Raw genomic sequence first — 24,462 nt, forward strand, 5'->3', positions numbered from 1 at the left:
CTCACACTCTTTATCTTGTGTCAGCCAGTGATAATATCAAATTTGAGGTCAGAAGGGACCTGGGAGAGATTGAATAGAATAGAGAAAGGAAGAAATGCAGCTCATAAATTGGGGGTAATGTTAGCACAAACCACAGAATAACATTCTGACAATTACAGTGCAGCTTTATTGCAATATCACAAGAAAATCAATACTGAAAAACTGTCTGAAGAGTTGTCCCTTAAGACACATTGGCTGTTTCTAAGACTCATTACCAGCTTCCCTCCAAAAAGCCCCAGCAGCCCTTTTCTGTCTACCTGATCGGGTTATGTAAAAACTTTTTTTAAAAAATCAACTTTAAATTACTTATAGCCATAGTTTTTCAGAAGTATTGTGTGTGTAGTTGGGATGGATTTATAGTCATGATTGTTTCACCATCGGCTCTTATAACATAATAATTTTATTGCATATGAATACAAGATATTAGCAGTCTGGGCTAATGGTGGAGCTACAGAAAAGGTCACTAAATCAATAGATTGTCATACTCAGCTCAAATGAGAACCTGGGTTCAATTTCGGACAGCTCACATTCTTGGTGCTACACTTGCAGATTCCTTCTGGTTGATCGGGTTGTCTGCACAGAGCAAAGTCGCATCTAGTGAAACTCCCACACATTACATTCCTCACTGCTAAGTGACCTAAGAAATTGATGAATGACAGACTAGAAAGGTGCTATAAGGTCACTTTTGAATTAACCCTGAAACTATTGTGCTCAGCTACAAGGGGTGCCAAAAAAAAGATCCAGTCTTGTTGGCATGGTGGCAGTGGGAATAAGACAATTACCATGTCTAATGTTAAGTGGTATTTTAGTTTACATTTGGTACAGCAGCTCCTGAGAAAAACATTCAGGTTCTTTTTGACCTTCTAGATGTTTACTCTTCACCAGGCACACTTCTACTTCAGCTCTCTGCCATTTGGCACTTTAGCTGGACGCTTGCGTGAGTTTGTGTGCTGGGATTCTGCCCATGGGCTTATATAAAGGAGTTGGTTGGAGGATTGGGACACAACCAAATGGCTGAGAGAGACACAAAAATGAGCTAAAAGCTGCAAATTAGGAATCAGCGATGACTGGTAATTCCCACAGGAATCAGCAGGACCAGCAACTCTTTACACGATGGCATTTAATTCATCATTGCAAATATTAACTTAATATACTAAATATGAACTCTTGCTCAGTTTTTATGTAGTACTTGAAAATATTGCGGATTATATGTTGTGCAATCACACAGCAATATATCTGAGTGTAGGAATAACACTACATTTGATATTAATATTAAGCATTTCTAGGTGCACCACCTAAATTGATTAATTAACAATTCATTAATTAGGATGAAAAATAATTAAATTAAATGAATCAATCTTATACCTGGAAATCATGAACTCTGAATATAGTGACCTCCATCTCTGATGGAACAGACAAATAAAACGACTTGGCCAAGTCAAGATATATACTTGACTATAAGTCAAGCATATATACATAAATATACATATATACAACTAAAATGAATGAATGAATGAATGGATGCATGAATATTTGAATGAATGAATGAATGAATGAATGAATGAATGAATGAATGAATGAATGAATGAGTGAATTAAATCAACAAGTTAAGACTCTAACCAAGGCTCTAACTACAGCCAATAAAAAAATAAATTTTGAATAGTTCTTGCATCAACTCTGAGACAGAAGCATGGTAGATGGTTTCCCTACTCTTTCTGGGATGATGAAGGCTTGATGACGGGCAAACTTCCCGCAAAGCGCCGAGCAAGGCAAAGCAGACCCAGTTATCCTCGGGTCACCAGAGTGACAGCTAGATGAGGACCATTGCAGTAGGTTCAGTGAAACAGCTTTGGTTCACTGCTTCTCAGGATGATGAATCCAGTCTCAGACTAGCTGAGGCCACGTAGTGGACACACATACAGCAGAGAGGTGTCTCAGTCTCGGTGCATTCAGTGACAGGCTGCAGAGCTGGATGCATGGAGCTTCAAACTAATCAGAAGAGCCTCAAGAAAAAAGATTATTTAAAAAGTTTAACTACATGATAAAAATAGGAGATTACGAAAATAATAGATTTAATATTCAAATGGCAACCAGTGTGGCTTGGCTTGTGACTTAGGCATCTTTCAGTCTTTTCTTCTTTCTGGAGCTTTCAGCTCTCAGTCAGAGTAAAAAGGACAATACCCAAAAAACAGTCAAAGAAACAAAAGAAGAGCAACAGCCGCCGTCAAAGAGTTGTTAAAGTTTCTATATTCTAGGAGGCATGTTTTGGAAGAAATAGGACTCTTGCTCTTTTGAGGGACCATATTGATACTAATTTATTCCTTTGTGTAGAGAGAAAAGGAGAAAATAATTCTATTCCTATAGAACATTTGGAGACTATACACGCTTGCAAACTGGATATTCACTCATTCTGTCATCAATGTTGACACATCATGAGAACCAGTGAGAGACATTTTGAAATTGTAATCAATCAATCTTATTGAATCTTGAATCTAGCAATCAAGCCATAGCCAAATAATACACTTACATTGATTAATATTAAATAAATCAAATGCAATAATATGTGTAACTAATTAACAGATTTTGAAGCAGAGTTTGAATCTCCATAATAAACTAATTACATTGTTCTAAACAGTGAATATTGGTTAGATAAATCCAGATACATTTTTAGTGGCATTTCTGACCAATTCAGACACTTATTGTGTCTTCTCTCAGTTTTTGACTTAAGAGAAGGGAGCGAGTGGGGAATAATTCATCCAGGTTGTCTGTGGGGTGAGGGAGAAGGCTCCAGTCGGTGTCGTCTGTTTGTATCTGAAAAGAAAAACAAAGTCATTTATTCCAACTGTCAATTTTTCCCCTGTGGCTGCTGGAGGAAGGCACAGGTTTTTAGTCCTGTCCTGTTTCCTTGACATACTTATGCCTTTAGGTCAGAGGTCATTGGGTCTGTGTGTGTGTGTTCACTCCTGCACCTACACAGACAGACCGTTACACCAAAAGAAATCATAATGTGTATGAAAAAATTAAACTTTTCCTCTTATATTCCTGGGTTCGTCCGCTACATGAGTGACTAATCGTCTAAGTTTTTGTTACGACTTGCCAAAAATATGTACACAAGAAGTATATTACACATCACTCTTTGCCAAATTCCTCCCTCAAAAAATGATTTTCCAATTGCCTCTCAACAAATATGACTAGTCAGGGCAGGCCTGTCAAGCTTTGGATTTCTTCATACGCTGAAGCATTACACACTGGGCTCCAGATAAAGTGATACTCTGCATTTTAAGAGCTTGGCAGGTGATGAATTTTTATCAGCCTGTCCAAAACCAAAAACACAAGAGAAAAAGTAGAAGGAATGGATTTAGCAGTCTGTTTTCCTGCTCTAATATAAGCTGCAGATATTAGCACGTCTGGCTAACTAGCTTAACACTACCTATAGTAGTGACCCAGCATTACTTACAAGGCCAAGGAGCACATCAACTACTTTTTTGTGGGGTTACACGTTACTTTAAAAAGAAAGCCCTGTTCATGACCAGCACATACCCCCTGTGCAGTATTTCCCCACTGTGTGGAAGCCAGTCCTGAATAGTGTTGAGGGTAAAGTCAGCAACTGTGGCTCTTCACTGAATTTGGGGAATACCACCATCATCATGTGGGACAGTGTTACGTATGCACTGGTTTGTCCTCATCCTCAAAACCTTTTATATTTATCCATATATATATATATACTTATAATATCAGAAAATGGCTCTACACTGCAATACAAGAACAGAGCTTCTGTGTTTTCCAGGTCTTCTACATGAAACAACAATAGAGGATTTTGACTTTTTGCTTCCTAGGTACAATCAAATCTGCCAGCAACAGTGTCATTTCAATCGCAGGCTAAAAATGAGAAGCTTTTTGTCTAATTCTCTTGCCTAACTCTCTCTCTCTCACACACATTTCAAAAATGGCTAAAACCATCATTATTTTAAACATATGTGCTGTGTGAGAATGGAAAAGCTTGACTGCTGTAGCAACGGTAACTAAGGGGAACAGGACTTAGTGAACTTAGTGAACTGCACAGAAAGCAAAGGATAAAAATCATATTTTGAAACGCCTAACAATTCAACAGAAATGAGTGAATATGCATACCCTTTATATTCCTTGGTTTCATGTCGATGCATTCATTTTTCTCAGTATACATTATAATAATCATAAAAATAGACACATGGATGGAGGTGGAAACAGTTGCCTTGACAGTTGAAGAATTTACAAGACTTTTCTCAAGCACTTGCAATTTCACCGGCAATTGGTTTCCTTAATGTGAATCTAATGTCTAACATGTATTTTCTGTGTGTCTGTTCATGCTTAAACTGTTTATTCTTGTACACGGATCACTTTTGAAAAAGAGATCGTTATCTCAGTGATACCTGTGTAAATAAAGGATTACATAAATAAAATAATGTCTTTTTGAAAGCAGGATGAGTTCTTGGGCCGTTATGAATTAAATCACAGTGGAAAACAGGCCCTGACTTCTTCTCAAAGGTTTGATGTTAAAAATGCAGCTGTCCTTGATAATGCAATTTCAATGAGATTCGAGATGCTGCTCTTGGGAAGTAAGCACTGAGAGCTTGCTGATGCATTATACCAATCTGAAGCATCACAGCTGATGCTCTCTACACCAACTCTATCAATAACAAATGCTCTAAACTCTGTTATTTGGTTGCTGAGCATGAGGTCAGTACTAACCCTGATGTAAATGAACTGGTAGAGCAGCAGCATTGACATCACAAGCATAAACTGCATCAATTCAAATGCAACTCTGCTTGTCCTCAACTTTTCTCCCTTAATCTCCAGATACAGTTCACTTCAGAGAACAAATACAACGATTAAAAGATTTAGCATTCATCTATTCTGAGAAAGAAATGATGTTGTTTAACAAACAGTCAACAAGCATTTTAATCAGCAAAGACCTTTTGGGATTGGTTTCATGTCTCAGGATGGATAGATCTTAGCTCCACTGAAGCCCGGTGCAAACTTGCACACTTTTTGAGATTGCAGTCACAGTATTAATATAAGAAGGGATGCTGAGTATCTCTAATGAAGTTCTTGCACAGAATTCTCGATGTCCTGCAGGGTAGAGACATCCATTAAATTTTGTGCTGTGCTGTTTAAATTCTGCTCATTCAACACACATTCACTCAATTAACCTGGCCTCTTTTGCAAAACACCCACCATGCAAACTTTCTTTAAGAAAAATGCTTACATCTGTTCCGCACTAGTTCAATAATTTATCTATCAACCCACAAATTAAGTAGGAGAAAGAAAGAGGCACATCCTTCCCTGTCTCAACTTTCCACCCTGAAGCAGATTACCCTCACGTCAGAATGCCAAGGGTTAAAATAATCATGTCATATTCTTGTGTTACCCAACAGGAAGTGATGATACTGTAGTTATTGCTGGCAGAGCTCAGTTTTTTAACGCAGGGTATCACCACTGGTTTGGCAGTTTAATTACAGTGTCAGGGGAACTTTCCTTCATGCACAACCACTGTCTGAGCTGGAGTCCAGGATGTCGAGTCATAGAAAGCAAAACAGAAAGTTCTGTAGGCAATATTTCACCACTGACAGCGGGCAGTTTGACAGATTTTCGACACACCTGAACAAATGGGTTTTCTTTAATGATTAATAATTAGGAACACCTGTGCAGTCGAATGCAATCCAGTACAACAGCTCTGCCATAAATTCTACTTTTATGAAGCTTATACATTTAAGTTTTTTGTTGACTTTGTCAGAAAGGTGATAATTCTACTTTATGTTATTTATATAATTGAATAGTGTTCCTAATATTTTGTCCACCCCATTAACATACAGTACCAAGGTGGCAAAATATTAGGCACACTTCAAGATAATGAATTCCAGTACACCAACACCACCCACTATGACCTCAACATAAATATCCTAATTTCAAGACAGTCCACTCAATGTGTGTTTAGTTATTCTGGACTGAGGTGGATCCCTTCTGCTACAGTAGCATAGCTACAAGAAGAAAAAATATAATGTCTCTTTTTAAAAAGTCTGTATTTTTGTGTGTCTGAGAAGGATTGGTATCTACATGTTATTACAAGGAAAAGAAGAAAAGCACCTATCCCTCCCAATATTTTTATTCTCAATTACATGTCTCACATTCAAAGCCACAAGACCTGCAAAAGTTGTATTAAGTTGTATCCTAAGCCTTAACACTAGACTTTCCTTTTTTAAAAACTAGAATGAAATAAAATCCAGTAGGTATCCAGTAGCAAATAGAAAGCTAAACTCATGTGAAAAACTGTAAATCCATTGTAGAAAGCATTCAAACGGTGCTTTAATGTCTAAAGTTTAACAGATTCCTGATGTAATGTCCTGCAATATATCCCTTATATAGACTCACCACAATCAGTGCTTTGCTTCCTGACTTTCTAAACGTTTCCTAAAGTCTTTATTATCTTCCAATCATATTCCCGGCATGTCAGTATGCCCTAAAAAGCCTTGCTGATGTTATCATTATTAATGGTAAGCCATGCACCTGTCTCTCCGGGCAAGGGCTTATTCACCGTGTGACATTGTCTATCACTTTGTCATGTTTCCTGTCTTACACGCTCACGTCAGTCTGTTGCCTCTGGTCCATCTCTGGTATTTTGAAAGTGAGCACAGCTGCAAAGCCTCACATTTAATCCGTTCCACCTGCAGAAGTCGTCACCTGGCAGGCTGTTGCCTCTTCCAAAATGACTCAGACCAGTTATCAGAATTTTTTTTTTATGATAGTTTTAGGTTAATTAATTAATGAATTACTATACTGTCTTGTAAAATACTTGAGCTAAAGTTGAAATTGTAAAAGATATTTGTGATTCCACAAGGCACCTTGTGATGAGAATTTTCCGTTAAACAAGGAGTAAGTCAGCAATATGTACAACATTTTACTATATGTTATGGCACTGAGTTATGTTTAACCTTTACGGGATTTTGAATGCACTGATGCCGATCCTATTTACATGAGCAATATATTATATTTTTTATCTGTCTGTTCATCTATCTGTCTGGCCAATAGACTTCGATCAGTAATGGCTCATCTGGCAGGAAATGTAGAATTCACATTTACGTAAGAGGAAGAAGCATATTGATTCTGGTGACCTCATGACCTCTCCAGACACCACCATCAGACCAAACATGGCAGAGATACTATTGAATGTTTTTCTGTATAAGTTTTGAACACACAAATTGACAACATATTAATGTTGATATTGATTATCATTAAATTTAATTATTTCCATGCCAACATTAATTAGCATTCAGGAGAGAAAAACTGTTATTTCACATGCAGGTCAGTTTAATTTTGATTACCACTGAAACAATATCCAATGTAAAAAATGACCAGAATGAGCAGACGATGAAAAACATTTCTACACAGTAGAATAGAAGCATTTCTTTACTTTATTAACAGTTTCTAATAAACTAGGACAGAAAAAAGTCCATCTGTGCTCTGATAAGATGAATAGAAGAAAGCAGTCAGGGATGAGCTGAGAGCAGGCAGAGATTTCGAGGGTGAAAGAGAGCAGATTTCCAAAATAGTCCCTGTAGATGCAGCTATTTATGTGGAGAAACGAACCATTACTGTATCTAATTTGTGGCAAATTGATCCCGGAGACTCATACTGTCATCCATCATCCTGCTTGTGTGTTTAGACTCTGATTTATACTTTGTCAGTAGGGAATAGAGCTAGGAGGACGGATGTGTCAGCTCACCGCCTCTCTGATGCCCCTCTCACAGAAGAGCTATGATGTTAAAGCAGCCTGTCGAGAAAGGATTCACTCATGTTTTGGCGACAGAAAGCTCTGCAGGTGGACATCACCGTGAGGAAACCAACCTTCAGGAGCAACTTGAAGGGTATAATGAACTTGCGGCTTAAAAAAAAGGAAAGTGTAATAAGTAATGTGTTGGTAAGGTTATTGGTTGGCAAAGAGAAAACACAAGAAACAATGTTTTAGAGTAGAGAGAAAATACTGAATAATAAACAAGTCAATCAAACATATCACTATCTCTTCTAAAATGTATGTCTGGGTTTGGTCAGTAGAGGGCATCGACTGCACACAAGGCTCACCCCCGAATTCAGGAATTCACCACACATGTTGTTGCGTCCAACCAAAGGGCTCAGTTGAATTTGCAGTGTGGTTGCAGGGAAGAATATAATTCATGCTCTTTGAGTCGCCAGGGATTATGGAGTCATCCACTCGGATATCCTACAGGTGTGTGCATGATACATTTTTCCACTTGGAGTTGATGCAATGTAAGCGATAAGTGTGCAGGTGACAAATTAAAAGAAAGACCTGAATGGACAACAGAAAAATAAATGACTGCAGATCCTTCTCTGGTCAGTTTGATGAGTGTGGTAATAGTGTGAACCATACTATGGCCCTAACAAACCCAACTTAGTATTTATGGGAAATTTTGGGGTGATGACAGTGCTCTCTACCACCATCATCAAACACCAAATGAGGGAATGTATTTCGGAAGAATGATGTTCTATCCTTCCAACCTCTATCTGTCTAATTGTTATGACCAGGGTGTAGAAGAAGGTGATTTAAGTATGAGATTTATTATTGAGTATCTTGTAAATATTGGAAGCTACATTAAAAATAAAACAAAACCACATGGGGGAAAAACTGAACTGGTGGTAGATAGCAAGTAGGATGGACAATCTAGCTTTCAGAATTCACCCAATTATGCAGGGTATCTGTGAAGACCCACTGCTACAACACTGTGAATCTGTCCATTCTCCATTCAAAATTCAACCAGTTTTTCTAATGATTTTGTACACCACAAACCAATAAATAGAAAAAAAAGGGGCTAACTAAGGAAATGTGTTGTTTCCCCCAAAGTTCAGTGGCCATTGGTGAGAGCTCTATACTAGCATGCAGACATGCAGACCGTGTGTGGATAAATTCTGAGAGTTGCTGATTAAAACATGTAAAAAGAGAGGAGTAAAAAAGAGGCCTGTGGCAGAATTAATTTTTAATGGATGCATTTGATTAGACTGGAATGTCCCACAAATGTATGACAATTAAATAAACCAATAGAACCAATAGAATTCCTATAAAAAACCATCACTACCAGTACTACTGACCGCACTAATATAAATACAATTACTGCTGCTACTGCCACTGATTCTACAACTATAGTACTTTGCCTCCTACAGCCGCTATTATGACTCCCACTGCTGTAGCTACTCTACTGACACCACCACTAATACTTCCTTCACTATTGCTGCCACTACTCATCATACCAGTATAATGTATAAGTCATAGTCCTTGAGGACAGACTTTGAGGTTAAATACAAGTTCTTATCAGCCTGTATGTTAAAAAAAAAATGTGATTAATGATGGCTATACTGAAAGTTTTGTGTTTCTGTTGGTCAACTGGTATTGCATTATCGCCATCTAGTGGTGGAAATTGGTTGATGCAGGTGATTTTTCTCAAGTTTTTGCAGGAATGATGTGCAGCATGTTACACACCATCCAATGGGAAATCGTAATTCAGCCTGCTATAATAGAATCAGCTGATTATAGGAACACTGTTCACATTTTGACATTATTATCTTTCCTTTAAAAATATTTTTAGAATCTTAAAATCTTGTTTTGAACGTGGAATTTATAATGAAATAATTATGTTATTTATTGTGTATGCATTAAAATACTAAACCAAGAGTACTGCCATATACACAACTATGGACTACTACTGCAGTACTACTACTCATGCTGCCACTGTTAAAAAATTAAAATTAATGATAGATAGATAGATAGATAGATAGATAGATTATCATGTGCAAAAAAAACTCAAAACCACAGCATAATAATAACATAAACATAAACATAATAATAATAATAAATACATAAATAATGATAGATACATAGTGGATAGATACATTGGCATATACAAAACTATGGGCTACTTGTGCAGTAGTACTACCAGTGATGCCACTGCTAAATAAAATAATAAATAAAATGAATAAATAAATAAATAAATAAGGACAGACAGACAGATAGATAGATAGATAGATAGATAGATAGATAGATAGATAGATAGATAGAGGGATGGAGCATCTATGGGCCTCCCGAAGTAGCTTAAAGGGGAGGAGTTTCCTGCGCAGTTTGGAGAGTGCACTACCAGTAGTTAGGATGGGGATGGAGTGCGCATCTATGACCGAGTTCAAGTTGTAGATGAAATTTGAAACTGTGAAACTCGGTTTTCAAAGTGACACACTGGTCACCGATCAGCATCTCCTGTGAAGTCATGCGCCTGTTCATCTGTCTGCTGTCTGCGCTGATTTTATGCAAGAGTGCCAAAGCGACTGGAGAGTTCACTCCGACCGGACACTCTCTGCATGTCGATGACGGGAACTTTCCAAACCGGGATAACATGAAACAAGAGTCTTTTCAGTACCAACAGCAAGTCCTCCATCCTTCGCCAGGTTTGTATAGTCTTCACACTGTATCACAGAACTTCAGCAGCACTTCATATCAGCCAAATTATTGTGTTTGATGTTTAATATTTAAACTTAAAATGTTAGTAGGCTATTATTAAGTTTTGTAAAAGTCAAATATTGACATTGAAGCTTGAGAATAAAGATTAATATTTGTATTTTTGACAGTTCTCTTCATTCCAGCCATCAGAGTGTAGGACAGGAACAGATTTTAGACTAAGATGTCCTGATTTAGCCGGCCCAGACCATCTGTATCAGGATTTGCACACAAATCTACTGACCTGATCATGAGTAATAAGTGATGAGAGAGCTTGCTGTTGTCGCCTCATGAGTAACGGTTTCTCCATCTGTCCCTGTTTACTGCATAACAACCAACAAGGCAGCTACTTGTCAATGTATATGTGCATTATCCACAATATTATGACATATATATATAAAGATTTTAACATGATCGTGAAGACGAAAAATATGCTAGCATTACTTGTCAATGTGGCTGCACAAAAGGCCTTTAATATCACAGCAGATTCTTCTTCTTTAATATAAATTAAGTATCCAGCTGTTTTAATTTACAGAGTGAAAATATGCTCTCCTGCCCTTTGTGTCTGTCTCACTCTCTCACAGAGATGCTTTTTCATGACATGTCTTCTTGTTTACAGCAGAGCAGTGGAGAACAGCTGAAAGGGGGATTTGTGACCCTGTTCACTTATCAACTGATTCATGACTAATTCATGCTGCTGTAGGAGTACATTACCATTTTGTCATCACATGATCCTCCGGTCTGTGTTGTCGACTAAAACACTTGGAAATGTACCCAAGCATGATGTCGTACCATCCCCATCCCCCCACCCCCTCCGTGCTCGCTTGTGCTGTGTCCTGCCAAACCTCCTCTGCGTCTCAGCCTTCCTGTCCTTTCAGTGCAGAGTGAACTCTCAAGGGGAATGACTGCCTACTTTTCACTTCTACTACATAAAAAGAGAAAATGTGGAAATAGAAATGAACAGAATCACCTCCTCTCTTAAACTATATGGTCGATTCTCCCATTCTAAGATGAACATCTCTATTGTTTCCCCTTTAGCATGGTAGAAGCAATAGATTTAATTGTTTGGCCCTGGGGAGGATTATAGTTCTGACAGCACGGCCAGTGGTTGTTTGCATCCTTTGTTTCAAATCTCAGTTCAATTTGATATCGCTGACCTGTGCTTAAGACAGATTTGGCCCACATATCAAAGGGTGCATTTGTGTTTTCCTCCATCGGTGGAATGTATGGCCTAATTCCAACACACACTCACACACAAACAAGCATGCCCAAGGCTCTGTTAAGGAGGGTGAGTGGGTGGGTGGGGTTACCAGAGATAAGTCGCTGTTGGACCATCTGTTTGTGCTGCCTGGTGGTCTCACAGAAATGACCGATCACCATGTTTCTGTTCCATCCTGTTTGCCATGTCAGACTGTATTATTTGCTGTCCCCCAGCAAGCATGGTTTACTTTGATCATAGAGCAACATTGTGGTCTTTGGTGAAATGATAATGATGAAAAGCTACATTTGCTTGATGTGTCAGCAAAAGCAAATTTAAATGCATTTTAGCCAGAGACGTGGTATTTTCAGTAATTATAAGTTGCTGTTCTAATAATTACTCTCTTTAATTCTAGGGCAAGGAGCTTTTAAATTTGAGTTTGATCAGGATTAATATCTTCCTCATGTTATAAATGAAAAATATTTTAAAAAGACAAATATGCACACATTGATATGGAGAGCTTTTGTAAACACTTAAGTGAAAATGCATTCTTTTGCTATCGTGTGTGTGATAATAACAGTATTCAAGCGATATCACACACAACATGGGATCTGTTTCTCATCTGCCTCAGTGGCCTCAGATGGTCCATTTCAATCCACTTCATAAACCTCTTTGTGGCGTGCTTCATTTCGCCAAATGGGGAGATTATAGTAATCTGGCATGAAACACCTCCACTTCAGATATAGTGACCCCCTTCTGTTGTGTTGGCCACTGTGGCAGAACACACATGAACAGACTTCCTCTCCCAAACAAGCATCCACTTGTCCATCTGCACTGGTGTATGTATCCCAGTGGGTTGAGCAAGGCTGCTACCACTGCCAAAGATGTTTGTTTCACACTGTGGCTAAAAGGCATTCCTGGCAGCTCCAGGCACGTGTCTGCCTCTGATCAAAGGGAATTGTTAGGGGTATTGATATGAGATGATCTGACTTTGGCACTTGCTGAAATGTTGTATGAACCTGGTACCATGAGGCATGGCTTCATGAGTTTTCAGTAGAGCTTTGGCAGATCTTTCAGCAGCAGGATTATGAGTAATCACACTTGCAAATTCAACCACTACTTCTGTCAGTGTAGAATGTCTCCACTGGGGAAAAATGACATAATCACTGGTGAGATTGCTGCTATAAGGATGTTGCAGCATTTAGTTTCTAATAAAAAGTGCACTAAGGACCTTTTTATGGCCTTATAGCACTAAATTACTATGATATATTGCACTTATGGAGAGTTGATAATGAGGCATCTGCTGAGATGTTTTCTGAAATTCACTTCCCAGACCACTCTGTACAGGAACAGTTAACTACAGTTGAGAGTATTTATACCAGATCAGTAGGTGAAGGAAGATACCTTAGAGCTGCTAAATTCTAGCAGAGTTTTGCAGCTGTACACAGTGCATTTGGTGCCTCTTTGAAGCATTGTTCAGTGGCTTTATAATGCTTTATTATGGGGCGGTTGTGCTCACATGTTCCCAGCTGGTCTGTGGAATCATGCATTTGATTTATTTCTCTCTTAAATATGCTGTTCTAACCTAAAGCTACACCCGTCATTGGTTGTTCACAGCAAGACATTGACACATTTTTACCCAGTTGATTGCGGGGGGTTGGAAAGCTGAACTCGAATTCCAAAATCTCACAATTAAAACCTAAATTAAATTAGTTTTGTCCATATGAGGGCAGCAGAACAAGCTGTAAACACAACATTGACATATTATCACCATATAAAAGTTGAATGTGTTAACACACAGTTGCCTTTTTAGACATCCAGCAGACACAGAGCAACATTAACATTCATTTGGAGTCCTGTGTCAATCTGCTTGACAAATAACAACATTCACTCTCCCTTTAGCACTGGTTTGGTCACCTCCAACTTTTGCTACTTTGTCTGTTTGCTGTTTGGTACTTGGCAGGTAGTATACAGTCGCTTTATTAGAGCTTTTTTACTCAAAACAACTGCCTGCTGCAGCTAGAAACAGGTTTGATAAGACCGACGAGGACTAGGGTGTTTTCAGATCTGCAGTTTTTAGTCCCATTGAATCGGACTCTGGTTCGTTTTCCCTCTTGGTGTGATTCATAGGGGTAGATCTGAACACAGTAATTGTGCTCAGTGTGAACTAAAACAACTTTACAGAGACCCTTTAGATGAGGTGGTCCCAATGAACTCTGGGGTGATTCGTTTGTGGAGGGAACATGATCTGACCCAACAACTAGGCATACTCTGTGAGTTTTATCTAAAAGGCTCCTGCAGCTAGGTACCCTTTCCATACTGGGATGCAGCTGAGCAAAATCAACAGTTGCTAGCACCTGGATGTAGCACAACAAAGAATGCTGCATTTGACCGGAGGACCTTATTCCTGTGTTTATATTCTTGCTCCTGACCACATCTGACACATCTGACCACATTTACCAACTCATCCACTGATTCAGACCAGAGCAAACAAACTACAGGTTTGAAAACGTCCTAAAACAAAGTAAATTTGTAGTCTAAAAACCAAAAAATACCTAAATGAGGCAAAAGAACTCCAGAGAGCCCAGGGGAACTGCAGAGTCGGGTGATAATTCTTCTGTAAGTTCATCACTCCTTGCAACACCTTCCACATTATACTTAGTGATTCATATAATTGTTTCTGTAAAAAATATTGATTAATGCAGCTTTAATGAGTTGCCTGTGTCAGGCATTGATTCTTGGTGGGATGTGTGTGTCCAACATTTATTCATATGGGCAAATAGTGATGTATTACTAAACATTACTTCATTGTAATGCAATTCTATACCTCTCAGAAATTAAGTCTTGTTGTCATGAACTTACAATTGGGTATTGGTGCACAGTGTGATAGTGGCTAATTGGATTTGTGGATAGGGTGTCACATCATCATTAGGTCTTAAATGAGATTCTCTGGTAGAAATCATGTAATGAGTAGGTTCCCCTCCAGAGAATCACATGGAAATTTGTACTGTTCTTAGCTGTCTGCATGCTGATGTAGCATAATGTTGTCTTGAATGCATGATTTGCTGTACTAATTGCCCAGCTTAACCATTTGTATTTGTGTCCACCTCTTTAAAATCTGCCAGGATTAACTGATTGATATCCTTGAGGGATTCTGCAAATTGGTTTTCCCATTGTGTTGTCAATGTGTCCCCACCTGGGTTAATTGGAACTGCAGCCACCTCCATTCTGTTAAAACATTAAAGTTCTTGGCTGTATTGCATAAACAGGCTGGCCAAATAACTGAAACACCTTAAAAAACTTTGTGATGTAATCCAGCCAGCAACACATACTAATTTTGTGGTGCTTATAATGTTACATTTTGTTGAACGTGTGTCAGAGAGGTGTATTTTTTGAGAATGTGTATGATGTTGTAGTATCATTAGCATTATATCGATAGTTGTCTTGACCATTCCTTGTAGATTAGATGTGTGAACACGCACAAAATTAGCTCTAAAAGCAGTACCATTGTCTTGATTAGGAATGTGCTGATGAGATTTTTTTCTCTAAACTCAGGATATTGGCTGATAATGAGTACTTATGAAAACCTTGTCTTTTTTTTCTTATTTTTTCTCATAAACCAAAACAGATAAACAAGGTAGCTCCTCTGTAGTGTTTTTTATTTACCCCACTTGCCAAAAGTTTGTTGTTAATTAGATGTAACATCAGTCTTCATTTTCTGAACCGCTCCCCTTTATTGACCTTGCATACTGCATGACTTGCTGACACAAAGCTCAGAAAACTGACTTTTTGAAAAACTGCATTGAGTCCATTTTTTGTAATGTTAGCTACCTGCCAATTGCATTGGTAACACCTCTGGTTTGACGATAAAATCCTACCACTGCCTTTACTTTACTAAGATACATTTATTGTCAAGCAAGTGCAATTTTTGATGAGTAGTAACTGTAAATTTACACATCACTCCCTAGCAAATGAACAGAGTAGAACAGAAATTATCATATTCAAGGTGGATCACATTGGTCTGATACCCATTTGGCTCTGATATGGCTCCGATGGATCAGATTGGTGAGTCCCTTGCTCTGACCACGCATTCATCTTAACCCAGTCTTTATTTTTCCCCAGGTTCTCCCTTTAATCTGAAGGTCCAGGTTGTTGACATGCTGAGTCGTCAGTACGTGAGCCAGGCAGTGGTGGAGGTCTACATCAACTATACCAGGACCAACACAGTTCTTACTGGGGAGGACGGTGGTGTTTTTCTTCACGTACCTTACCAAACTGGGTTCCCTGTCACAGTTGTGGCCAGCAAGAATGGCTACATTTACACAGTGCTGCCTTGTAAAACCAGCAGAATACCAAGTAAGATGGCCATTTAATGTGTATACAGTATGTGCTTAATATGGACATTGTTTAGGTGAATCACCAAAATTAATTAACTTTATCAAATGAATAAAGACAAGACAGGCAGTGTCATTATTTATTCATCATCGGCTCCTATGACTATGGCAAGGTCAGCAAGTATAGACTGTTCTGAAGCTTGTTATTGCTGAAATGCTTTTTTTGTATCACATATCTTTATTGATTTTGAACATGATACATCACTCTTCAAAAATGGGTTAGTTGCATCATTAAAGTCTTGAAATGTATTTTCTAAATTGAGTGGCAACAGTGCTAGACTTCATCTGAACCCTTCTTGTGAAGGAAACTTGCTCTGTGGATCTGTAAGTTAGGGTTTAACTGACATTATTTTATAGTTTATAGAAATTATTTGTATAGCTACAATTTCTGTGAGCTGCATGCAGTGTGGTTATACTTCCTGTGTTTGTTTGACACATGTTGTCACATGTACAGTGTTTGCCACATTCACAAAAATAAGAAGAAACTTATTTTTAAAGCACATTTCATGCACAAAATGCAGCTCAAAGTGCTTAACAATTTGAAGAAGAAAAGAAGAGAGAATTTAAGTTAAAACATTAAAATACATTATAAAAAGAGTAAGGAAGTAAAATAATAAATCTGCTCAGAAGACCAGATCGCAGCATTTATTTTCAGGATGCTTTCATTGAAAATATTGTGCTTCATATAGGCTACTTCAGTGATTCTTTCTCCACCTCATTTCATTTTACACCTTATTAGGTGACCAGCACCCAAGCAAAACTATTTTGCATCACTTTATAACCCACATCTGGAGTGTGTGTCTTCCTCTGACTCTGTAGCTCATCTGCCACCAATAGTAGCTCCGAATTTAGAGCTGATTATAATATACTGAATCTTAAATCTTGAGCTATTGTTGAGCTATTGTTGTGGATGTGAATTCTCGTACTTCTCCTCTCTATGGAACATGACAAAACATAATGTAACACTGCCATCTAGTGGAATAATAGTAGAATTTTTAAATAAAGCACTGAAAGCTAATTTTGCATCTTTCTCCTTCCTGTTTTATCATTGCTGTAGTATTTTCATCAGTGACCATGTCACTACTTGGCCTGAATCAAGGGAACATCTGGCTGTTTGAAGATTCTGTCCTCATCACTGGCAAAATATCTGGTACTGTACACATTGTTAATAATTATTTCTTTCTTCCTCTATTGATTTTTATCTCTCTGACTGTCTGTATGGAGCACCTGCATTCATATAGAAAACAGATTGTGTCAGACAAAGATAGCTGCACTTTAGGGGAAATATGTTTATTTTACACACACACTGTATGTTTGAGCTGTTATTTACCTAATTTTGCATTATTTGTAGATGCTTCATTGCGGCCTGTTGTCCAGTTTCCCAAGAGCCTGCTGAATCTGACAGACAGCAGTGATATCTCCTCTTTTAAGGCCTACCTGACCATCCCCAAGCTGCCGTCAGAGGACAGCTTTCTCAACACTTTGGGCATCATGAGCAGTAAATCAGGTGTGTGTATACTGACAGCTGCCTTCAGAGTAATTAATATTGGGTCATAGTATATTTATTGCAGTGAGTAGTAGACTTTTCCCACAAAGTGGATATTGCACAATCTATTCTACAGTCTGTCTGAAGTTTGGAACCTGTATTTCATTACACATTCTTGTTCTTAGTTTCTATGAATAAAAGTACTAGTAAAATCATTTAGATTTTGTATGTAGAGAAGAAACTACACAATCACTTCAAAGCAACCATGACTACCTTTTTTCCGGCGGCTAGAGGGTAAGAGAGACTCCAAAACAAACTCAGCTTAAGCCACTCCTTACTCCTCAGCCCTCCCGTCCTGTTCCCTAAGCCTACGCCTTCCAAACTACTGATGCCTGGTTACAACAAATAGTGCCAAGCCCGAAGTGAACTGAAAACAGATTACCACTACAGCATTTACTTAGTAATATGTCAAGTAACAAGAGAAAAAGTCTGTGTTGTGTTTGTGTTTATGTAGTGACCGAGAGTTGAAGGAGGCCGGTGAGGCTCCCTCCAGCCTCTGGATCCCTTCTAGGGGAGAGGAGCTGGAAGACAGCGAGGTGGAGCTAGCAGAGGGAGAGGAAGGACAAGCAGAGGATGCCGCATCGGCATCTAGTTTCAGTCCTTTGGCCTCTTTTAAGGCTGTCCATCTCCCAAACGCCAAACCTATGTTTATCCTTGTTTTAGTGCTTTCTCTCTCCCGCTCTCTTTGTGCAAAGAAATGCGGTCTTTTTGATTTAACTGGCACTGTTTAGGTTTCCGTCTGGCTGGTGGCAGCTGCAGGATCACCCATTGTTGGCTGAATAGTCTGTCTGGCAACTGTTTGAATCATGCCACTTTATAAACTCTGCTAGATGGTGGGCGTGGTGGAGTTACGGACCTGTGTGAACACAAGGACTGTAATAACAACAGAAGTGCTGCAAGCAGCACTGTGATTGATCAATTGATAGTGATAGTACTTATATCAGATATTCATCTGATCATTAGTAAATGTCTAAAATTTTAATTAATGCAGCTTTAAGTTTGTGTAGCATTTGAAAAGTTTTTTTCTTTGGTGTCATCTGATGGTTGGAACAAAAAAGTCTGTTGTGTACAGAAATTCACACTGAACCAGATGAATAGACTGGAAGCAGCACACAGCCTGCAATAGTTTTTACTGGGACTGTTTAATTTCTTTACAAACAAAATTTGAAAATTCAAGGTACTTGGCAGGTTGGTTGTTCCTGCATCTTGGAGAATTTGCCAAAGTTCTTCTGTGGATTTAGGCGTCTCAGTTGCTTCTGTCTCTTCATGTAATCTCAGACTGACTCCATGATGTTGAGATCAGGGGCCATCCATACAGGACTACTTTTTCTTCTTGTCGCTGAAGATAGTTCTTTATGACTCTGGCTGTATGTTTGCGGTTGTTTTCATGCTGCAGAATAAATCTGGGACTGATCATACACTTCCCTGATGGTATTGCGTGATGGATAAGAATCTAAACATCTAAAGTGCCTAAAGAATTTGCACAGTATACTGTATGTATATTTACACATTCTACACATAATTGCTATAATAAACTGGTTTAAGCTTTAGTCTTATGATTCATAACACATTGACCAGATTATCCAAACAGAACTAAACATTGTCTTGCAAACTACATTTTCAGTTTCACTGGTAGGAACCATGTGGCTGAGGTGTTTATATATGAAAATGTAATTCACGAAAAGATAAAACTGTGTGAATTTAATTTGCCCAGAGCACACACCATTAGGCTTCTCTGAAGCATTAATCTCCTGTTTTTCAAGGGTACATCAGTGTGGAATTGAGTCCGGTGGCGGCTGTCAGTGTGCAACTCTTCTTCAGAGACACAGAGTTAAATGTCAGTGGGCCCATACAGATCAGCCTCACTCTTCCTGACAACTGTGGACTTCAGACTTCAAACATTATTCCAGCATGGTTATATAACCAGACCACTGGTGAGTGGAAATCATTATCATACATGCAATTAACTACCATGTTTTTTATAGAGTCGGGAAAGGAAGTGATGATGATTGTATGGCTTCTAGTTGAAACTTTCAAAAACTTTGAAAAAAAAAGAAAAAAAGAATGATAATGAAACAACAAACACAACCCATTTAGAAATGCCCTTATCACCTATGGTGTGACATCTTAAAAAGGACACAATATGAATCAAAAAGGCTGTGAATGATCATTGCACATGGTGTAAAGGGTTAAACTACATATAGCCATTGGCCTTTATCACAGTCGAACATGAATCATAGAGTCAGTCAGGACCTGTGAGTTTAACTATTAACTGACTTTCTCTGACTTACAATAAACTTCATCCATTAGATTAAAAGAGACCAAGGCCTGGGCAGCACTCTTACCCCAGTGGTTCATTTCTTTTTTTTAAATACTGTATATACAGCCATCAGCATCAAGTCATATTATTATAGTTAATGTTCAGTGAAAAAAAAAAAAATCATAGGGAGGTGTGTCTTGACTCTGCAGGACAGATTTTAACTTAAATGCAGAGCTTTGGGCGAATCACTCATCATGTCTTATTATTGTCATGAACTTGTGTCAGTCAGATGCCTCTGACAGAAAGCTGTTATAGGGCCTGTCTGTTCAGCCTTGATAAGGAGGCTAACTGCCATGTTTAGTTCATCATGCACTAGCTAATTCTTTCTTGATAGTCTTGTGACTAAAAGTCTTATGACATGTACCTCCTGCCCCTATCTTTGGTTCCTGTGTCATATTTTATTAAGTAGATGGAGACAATATTGAGAGGGAAATACTGGCAGCATGATAAGCAGTGGGCAAGTAACTGTCCCCTCCTGCAAGTTGAGATTAATGAACTCTTGTCTGACACAGTCCCAACAAAAAATGTGATATGCGTCATGGAGGTAGGATTCATTACAGGGCCACTATGCATCAGAAAGAACTGGTTTTCAGATTTTTCTCCATATTTCAGTCTACTTTTGTACAGTTTTATTTGTCCATGTAATGTTTATTGTTTGACTGCCTCATAACCCCTTTTTATACGTAACAATATTCTATCATTTATGTCAATTTTAGCATTTCTTTATGTGACAAGGGTGTAGACAGATGAGGCTTACAATGCTTACAATGGTGTATGTTTCAATTTAAAGTCTAAATTGATCACAGATGAGTTTAGCTGATTCATTCCTATTCTCAAAACTGCATTTTTGTTCATTTTGGGTTTAGAAAAATTTCAAGAGATACAAAGAGATATCATAAAGCATTTTATGAGTTTAGAAACCGTTAACATTGACCTGACTTTGGAAGGAAGTATGCACAACAATTCTTTCTTTGTTCTGTTGTTTGTCAAACCTAGGTGGATGGATGAGAAAGGGACTAGGGACAGTGATGTCGGTTGATGGAAAACTCAGGTGGACATTTACAGCTCCTCACCTTGGCTACTGGATTGCAGCACCTTTGCCATCCACCAGAGGCAAGTGTTCACCCATAAATACAATACAGTCTTTGTGTTTGTGTGGCATCCTTAACGTAGTCAGCATTAAAACAGCTATGTTATGTTAATCAAAAAACATTTTACAAATGCAATTTTATGAATGAAAGAAACATTGGTCTTGTAAAACTACCATATAATGGGATCACTCAGGCTGAAGGTTAAAAAATCAATTGCACAAAGCCAATGGAAAAAAATATCAAGTGTGTATAAGAAGGAAAAAAGGCAATCCGTTGAATATGATGGGTGCAGTAATTTCCTTAAGTTGAGTGATTTAATACAAAACTGACCTTGTTGAATGCATACATGTTTTACCTTACTCCTCAAACATCTTCTTCTTCTTCTGACCATCTATCTGCTGTAGGTTTCTTTGAACTTGCCGTCCCCATTGATTTCATCTTACGCCACTCATCTTTACTGATGGTCCTCTTTGGAGGAGTGCTTTTTATTGTCATCTGTCTTATGGTTGGATTATTGTATTACTGCAGGTAACAAGGTTTTAATTTCACACAAGTCTATGTATAAACTGTGGGGATGTTCATATGGTAGATCAGAATAACGCTTAGAATAACAATTAAAGATAGAGTTTCTGGTTTTGTTTCACCCTATATCTCTATATATCTATATATGCCTATTTAGCATTATTTATGAGTTACTTAAAGGAATATTCCACTGAAAATCTTCTCAGTATCAAATACTCATGCCTTGAACGGTGGCTCTGAAAAGTTTGTAGCTTCCTCCTGTAGCATAATCCTTTCTCCATTGTTGATCTGCGTATCATATATAGCATAGGTCCTAATTAAGCTAATAACACAACTTTTGTGTAGGGCTGTGCAATATGACAATCTATATCATGTGACGAGTGTCATAGTTTCAGCTCCTCGTAGCTCTGAAGCTTCACTAGAAGTAGTGTATTCAGGGATTTGTTGCAGGAGTGATTTGAGGAGTTTAGTTTTTTGTATTTTTTTGTGGTGAATCGGTCTGAAGCTGCCCTCTGAGCAAGCTACAAACTTTCCAAAGCCCGTTTTCAAAGCTATGGGGAGTGGAGTATTTTAAATACCACTTCAATAATCAGGCAGTTAAAAATTACACAAAGCATCAGTGATTACAAAAGCAAATGCATTATTTGTTCAAATTAATGTGTTTATAATGTCTCTGTTCTCACTGCCTAATCATGTGGTCTATGCAGGATGAGCTTTCTGACAAATTAATCAACTGTTGCGCTGCATTTCATTGACCTGGCACTGTCTGAGGCTAATCTTTTGTCTTGTCTACAGAAATTCCCCAAGTGAAACTAATGCAAAGATGATCCTACCAGTGACAAGAAAAGACCAAACCACCTCCACATGCGACGATGAAGTCTTTGAAGTATCTTCAGGTATCACCTCTCATTCACAGGATGGACTGAACCAATCATTTACAGAAAGAGGGGATAACCGACACAATGCCGCTGTTTCCATATATAACGGAAATGTAATTGCCAATCCCAATGCTGTGGCCATTGCGCTTGAGTGTGCCGAGCTGGACCTCAACACTGAACCTAATGATTTGACTGCAGATCAGATGAGAGTTCCAGCATCTCTGACAGAGAATTTGTTCTTTTACAACCAACCTGTCGCCATTCTTCATGCTCCAGCATTCTTCCATTTGGAAGAGCAACTAGAGAAGCCCCAGTGGAGTAAGTCAGCCACTCTGCCTCGAGCAGGGACTTCAAACAGTGCTGCCACAGAGCCGCAGAGTAAAAACAGCTTCACCCAGACTGTGCCGAAAAGTCCTTCTGCTACCCAGAACCAGGCAGTAGAAACTGAGGACCAGCTTGGAATTTTAGAGGATTGTCAGGCATCAACGTCCAACACATCCAGAAGTCAATATGGCCTCCCAGAATCTGTGTCGGTCCCAGGAACATTAAATAAAATCAGGGGGAACAGACACTCTGTGCATGCCTTGGCAGAACTTTCTAAAATCCCCTCACCTCAGCCTCCTCGGGCCTGGTTTGTATCACTGGAGGGCAAACCTGCAGCTGAGATCCATTATAATGTGTCAGAGCAGCAGAGAAGAAGAAGGCCAGTTGAGAGTCGAGAGACCAGTTTAGATTCGGGTGTGGATATGAGCGAGCTGAACCAGACATCTGGAAGGAGGGCTGTAACACTGGAGCGTAATGCTACTTTTGTCAAAAGCAAACATGCACCTTTGTAGTAAAAACTTTGACAGCCTCCATGTCCACAGAAGTTGATGAATCAACAGCATCAGTTCTATCTGTGACTAATGATTTATTCACCTTGTTTCTCAAATGTTATTAATGTTAAAGCTGAATACAAGATTGGTATTGGTACAAGGTGTACAGCCCGATGTCTACCATTAGAGTTCACACAGTCTGCTTTTCAGCTGCTATGTATGTGGAAAAGTTCACAACATGCATGAAGTTGCTGATTTTGACTTTAACATTACATGCCAAATCTGTCTCATGCTCACTTTGCTTAACAGCCTGTCTTACCTCTTATCTCCTGCCTCACTGCTCTCTTTTAACCAGAAATATAAACACGTTTTGCAACACTGTCCAAAAACATTTCATATTGATAATATATATTTTCTGCAGTTGCCCTGTTTGTCCACTTCCAACGTAGCAAAGACAACTGTATGTTGTTCATTGAAGTTTAATGGACACACTACCATGGCTAACTTAACATGACTGAATGTCTTTGTTATATTAAAAATGTTTGATTTGGATTGTGCATATTTGTTTGAGCATGTTTGTTTATATTGTCATGAAGTGAATCATTTCATTACATTTCAGTGCAAAAACTGACCTTGTCAATGTTTTATTAGCTTACTACGTATAGTACAGAACATGAAACTATGTTATACTGATTATTACTTCAACTTCTTCATTACTGCAGTCAAAATGCAGAAGAACTCATATAGTCGGACCATGTTTAAAATCTCCAATTATGCACTTCCTCCATCTAAATACAGTGAATTATTTAATAAAATTTGATTCATTATATTTAACATTACTATACCTGAGCAGCTAGGGCATATTTACTCGAGGGTAATTGGCAGTTTCCTATTTTTTTAGCTTGCCTTTATTGGATAGCGACAGTAGCGAGATGACAAAGGTTCCTGGCTGGACATGAACTGGGAATGTTGTGGTTCATGACTGCACCATAACTCATATTCCATCAGGGTGTTCCTGATTCAACTCATTCTTTAATTTGAATAGTCTTTAGAGACCGGAAAAGGGGGGTGGAGGTAGGGCTATCTGATATTTCACAATATAAAGCAATGATCTGAAAGAAAACTTGT

The 24,462-nt window shown here is 38.5% G+C and overlaps 1 protein-coding gene across 1 annotated transcript; it reads left to right on the forward strand.

The window, feature by feature from the left end:
• The first annotated feature begins 10,214 nt into the window (after nt 1-10,214).
• Nucleotides 10,215-23,962, forward strand: LOC122992899 (protein FAM171B-like). Its single transcript, XM_044366898.1, has 8 exons — nt 10,215-10,521; nt 15,891-16,124; nt 17,220-17,312; nt 17,514-17,669; nt 19,472-19,642; nt 21,025-21,141; nt 21,524-21,647; nt 22,437-23,962. The coding sequence occupies exons 1-8, from the start codon at nt 10,344-10,346 to the stop codon at nt 23,353-23,355; spliced, it is 1,992 nt and encodes a 663-aa protein (XP_044222833.1). The 5' UTR covers nt 10,215-10,343; the 3' UTR covers nt 23,356-23,962.
• Nucleotides 23,963-24,462: the final 500 nt, after the last annotated feature.

The sequence above is a fragment of the Thunnus albacares genome, chromosome 11, assembly GCF_914725855.1.
Source record: "Thunnus albacares chromosome 11, fThuAlb1.1, whole genome shotgun sequence".
NCBI classification, from domain to species: Eukaryota; Metazoa; Chordata; class Actinopteri; order Scombriformes; family Scombridae; genus Thunnus; species Thunnus albacares.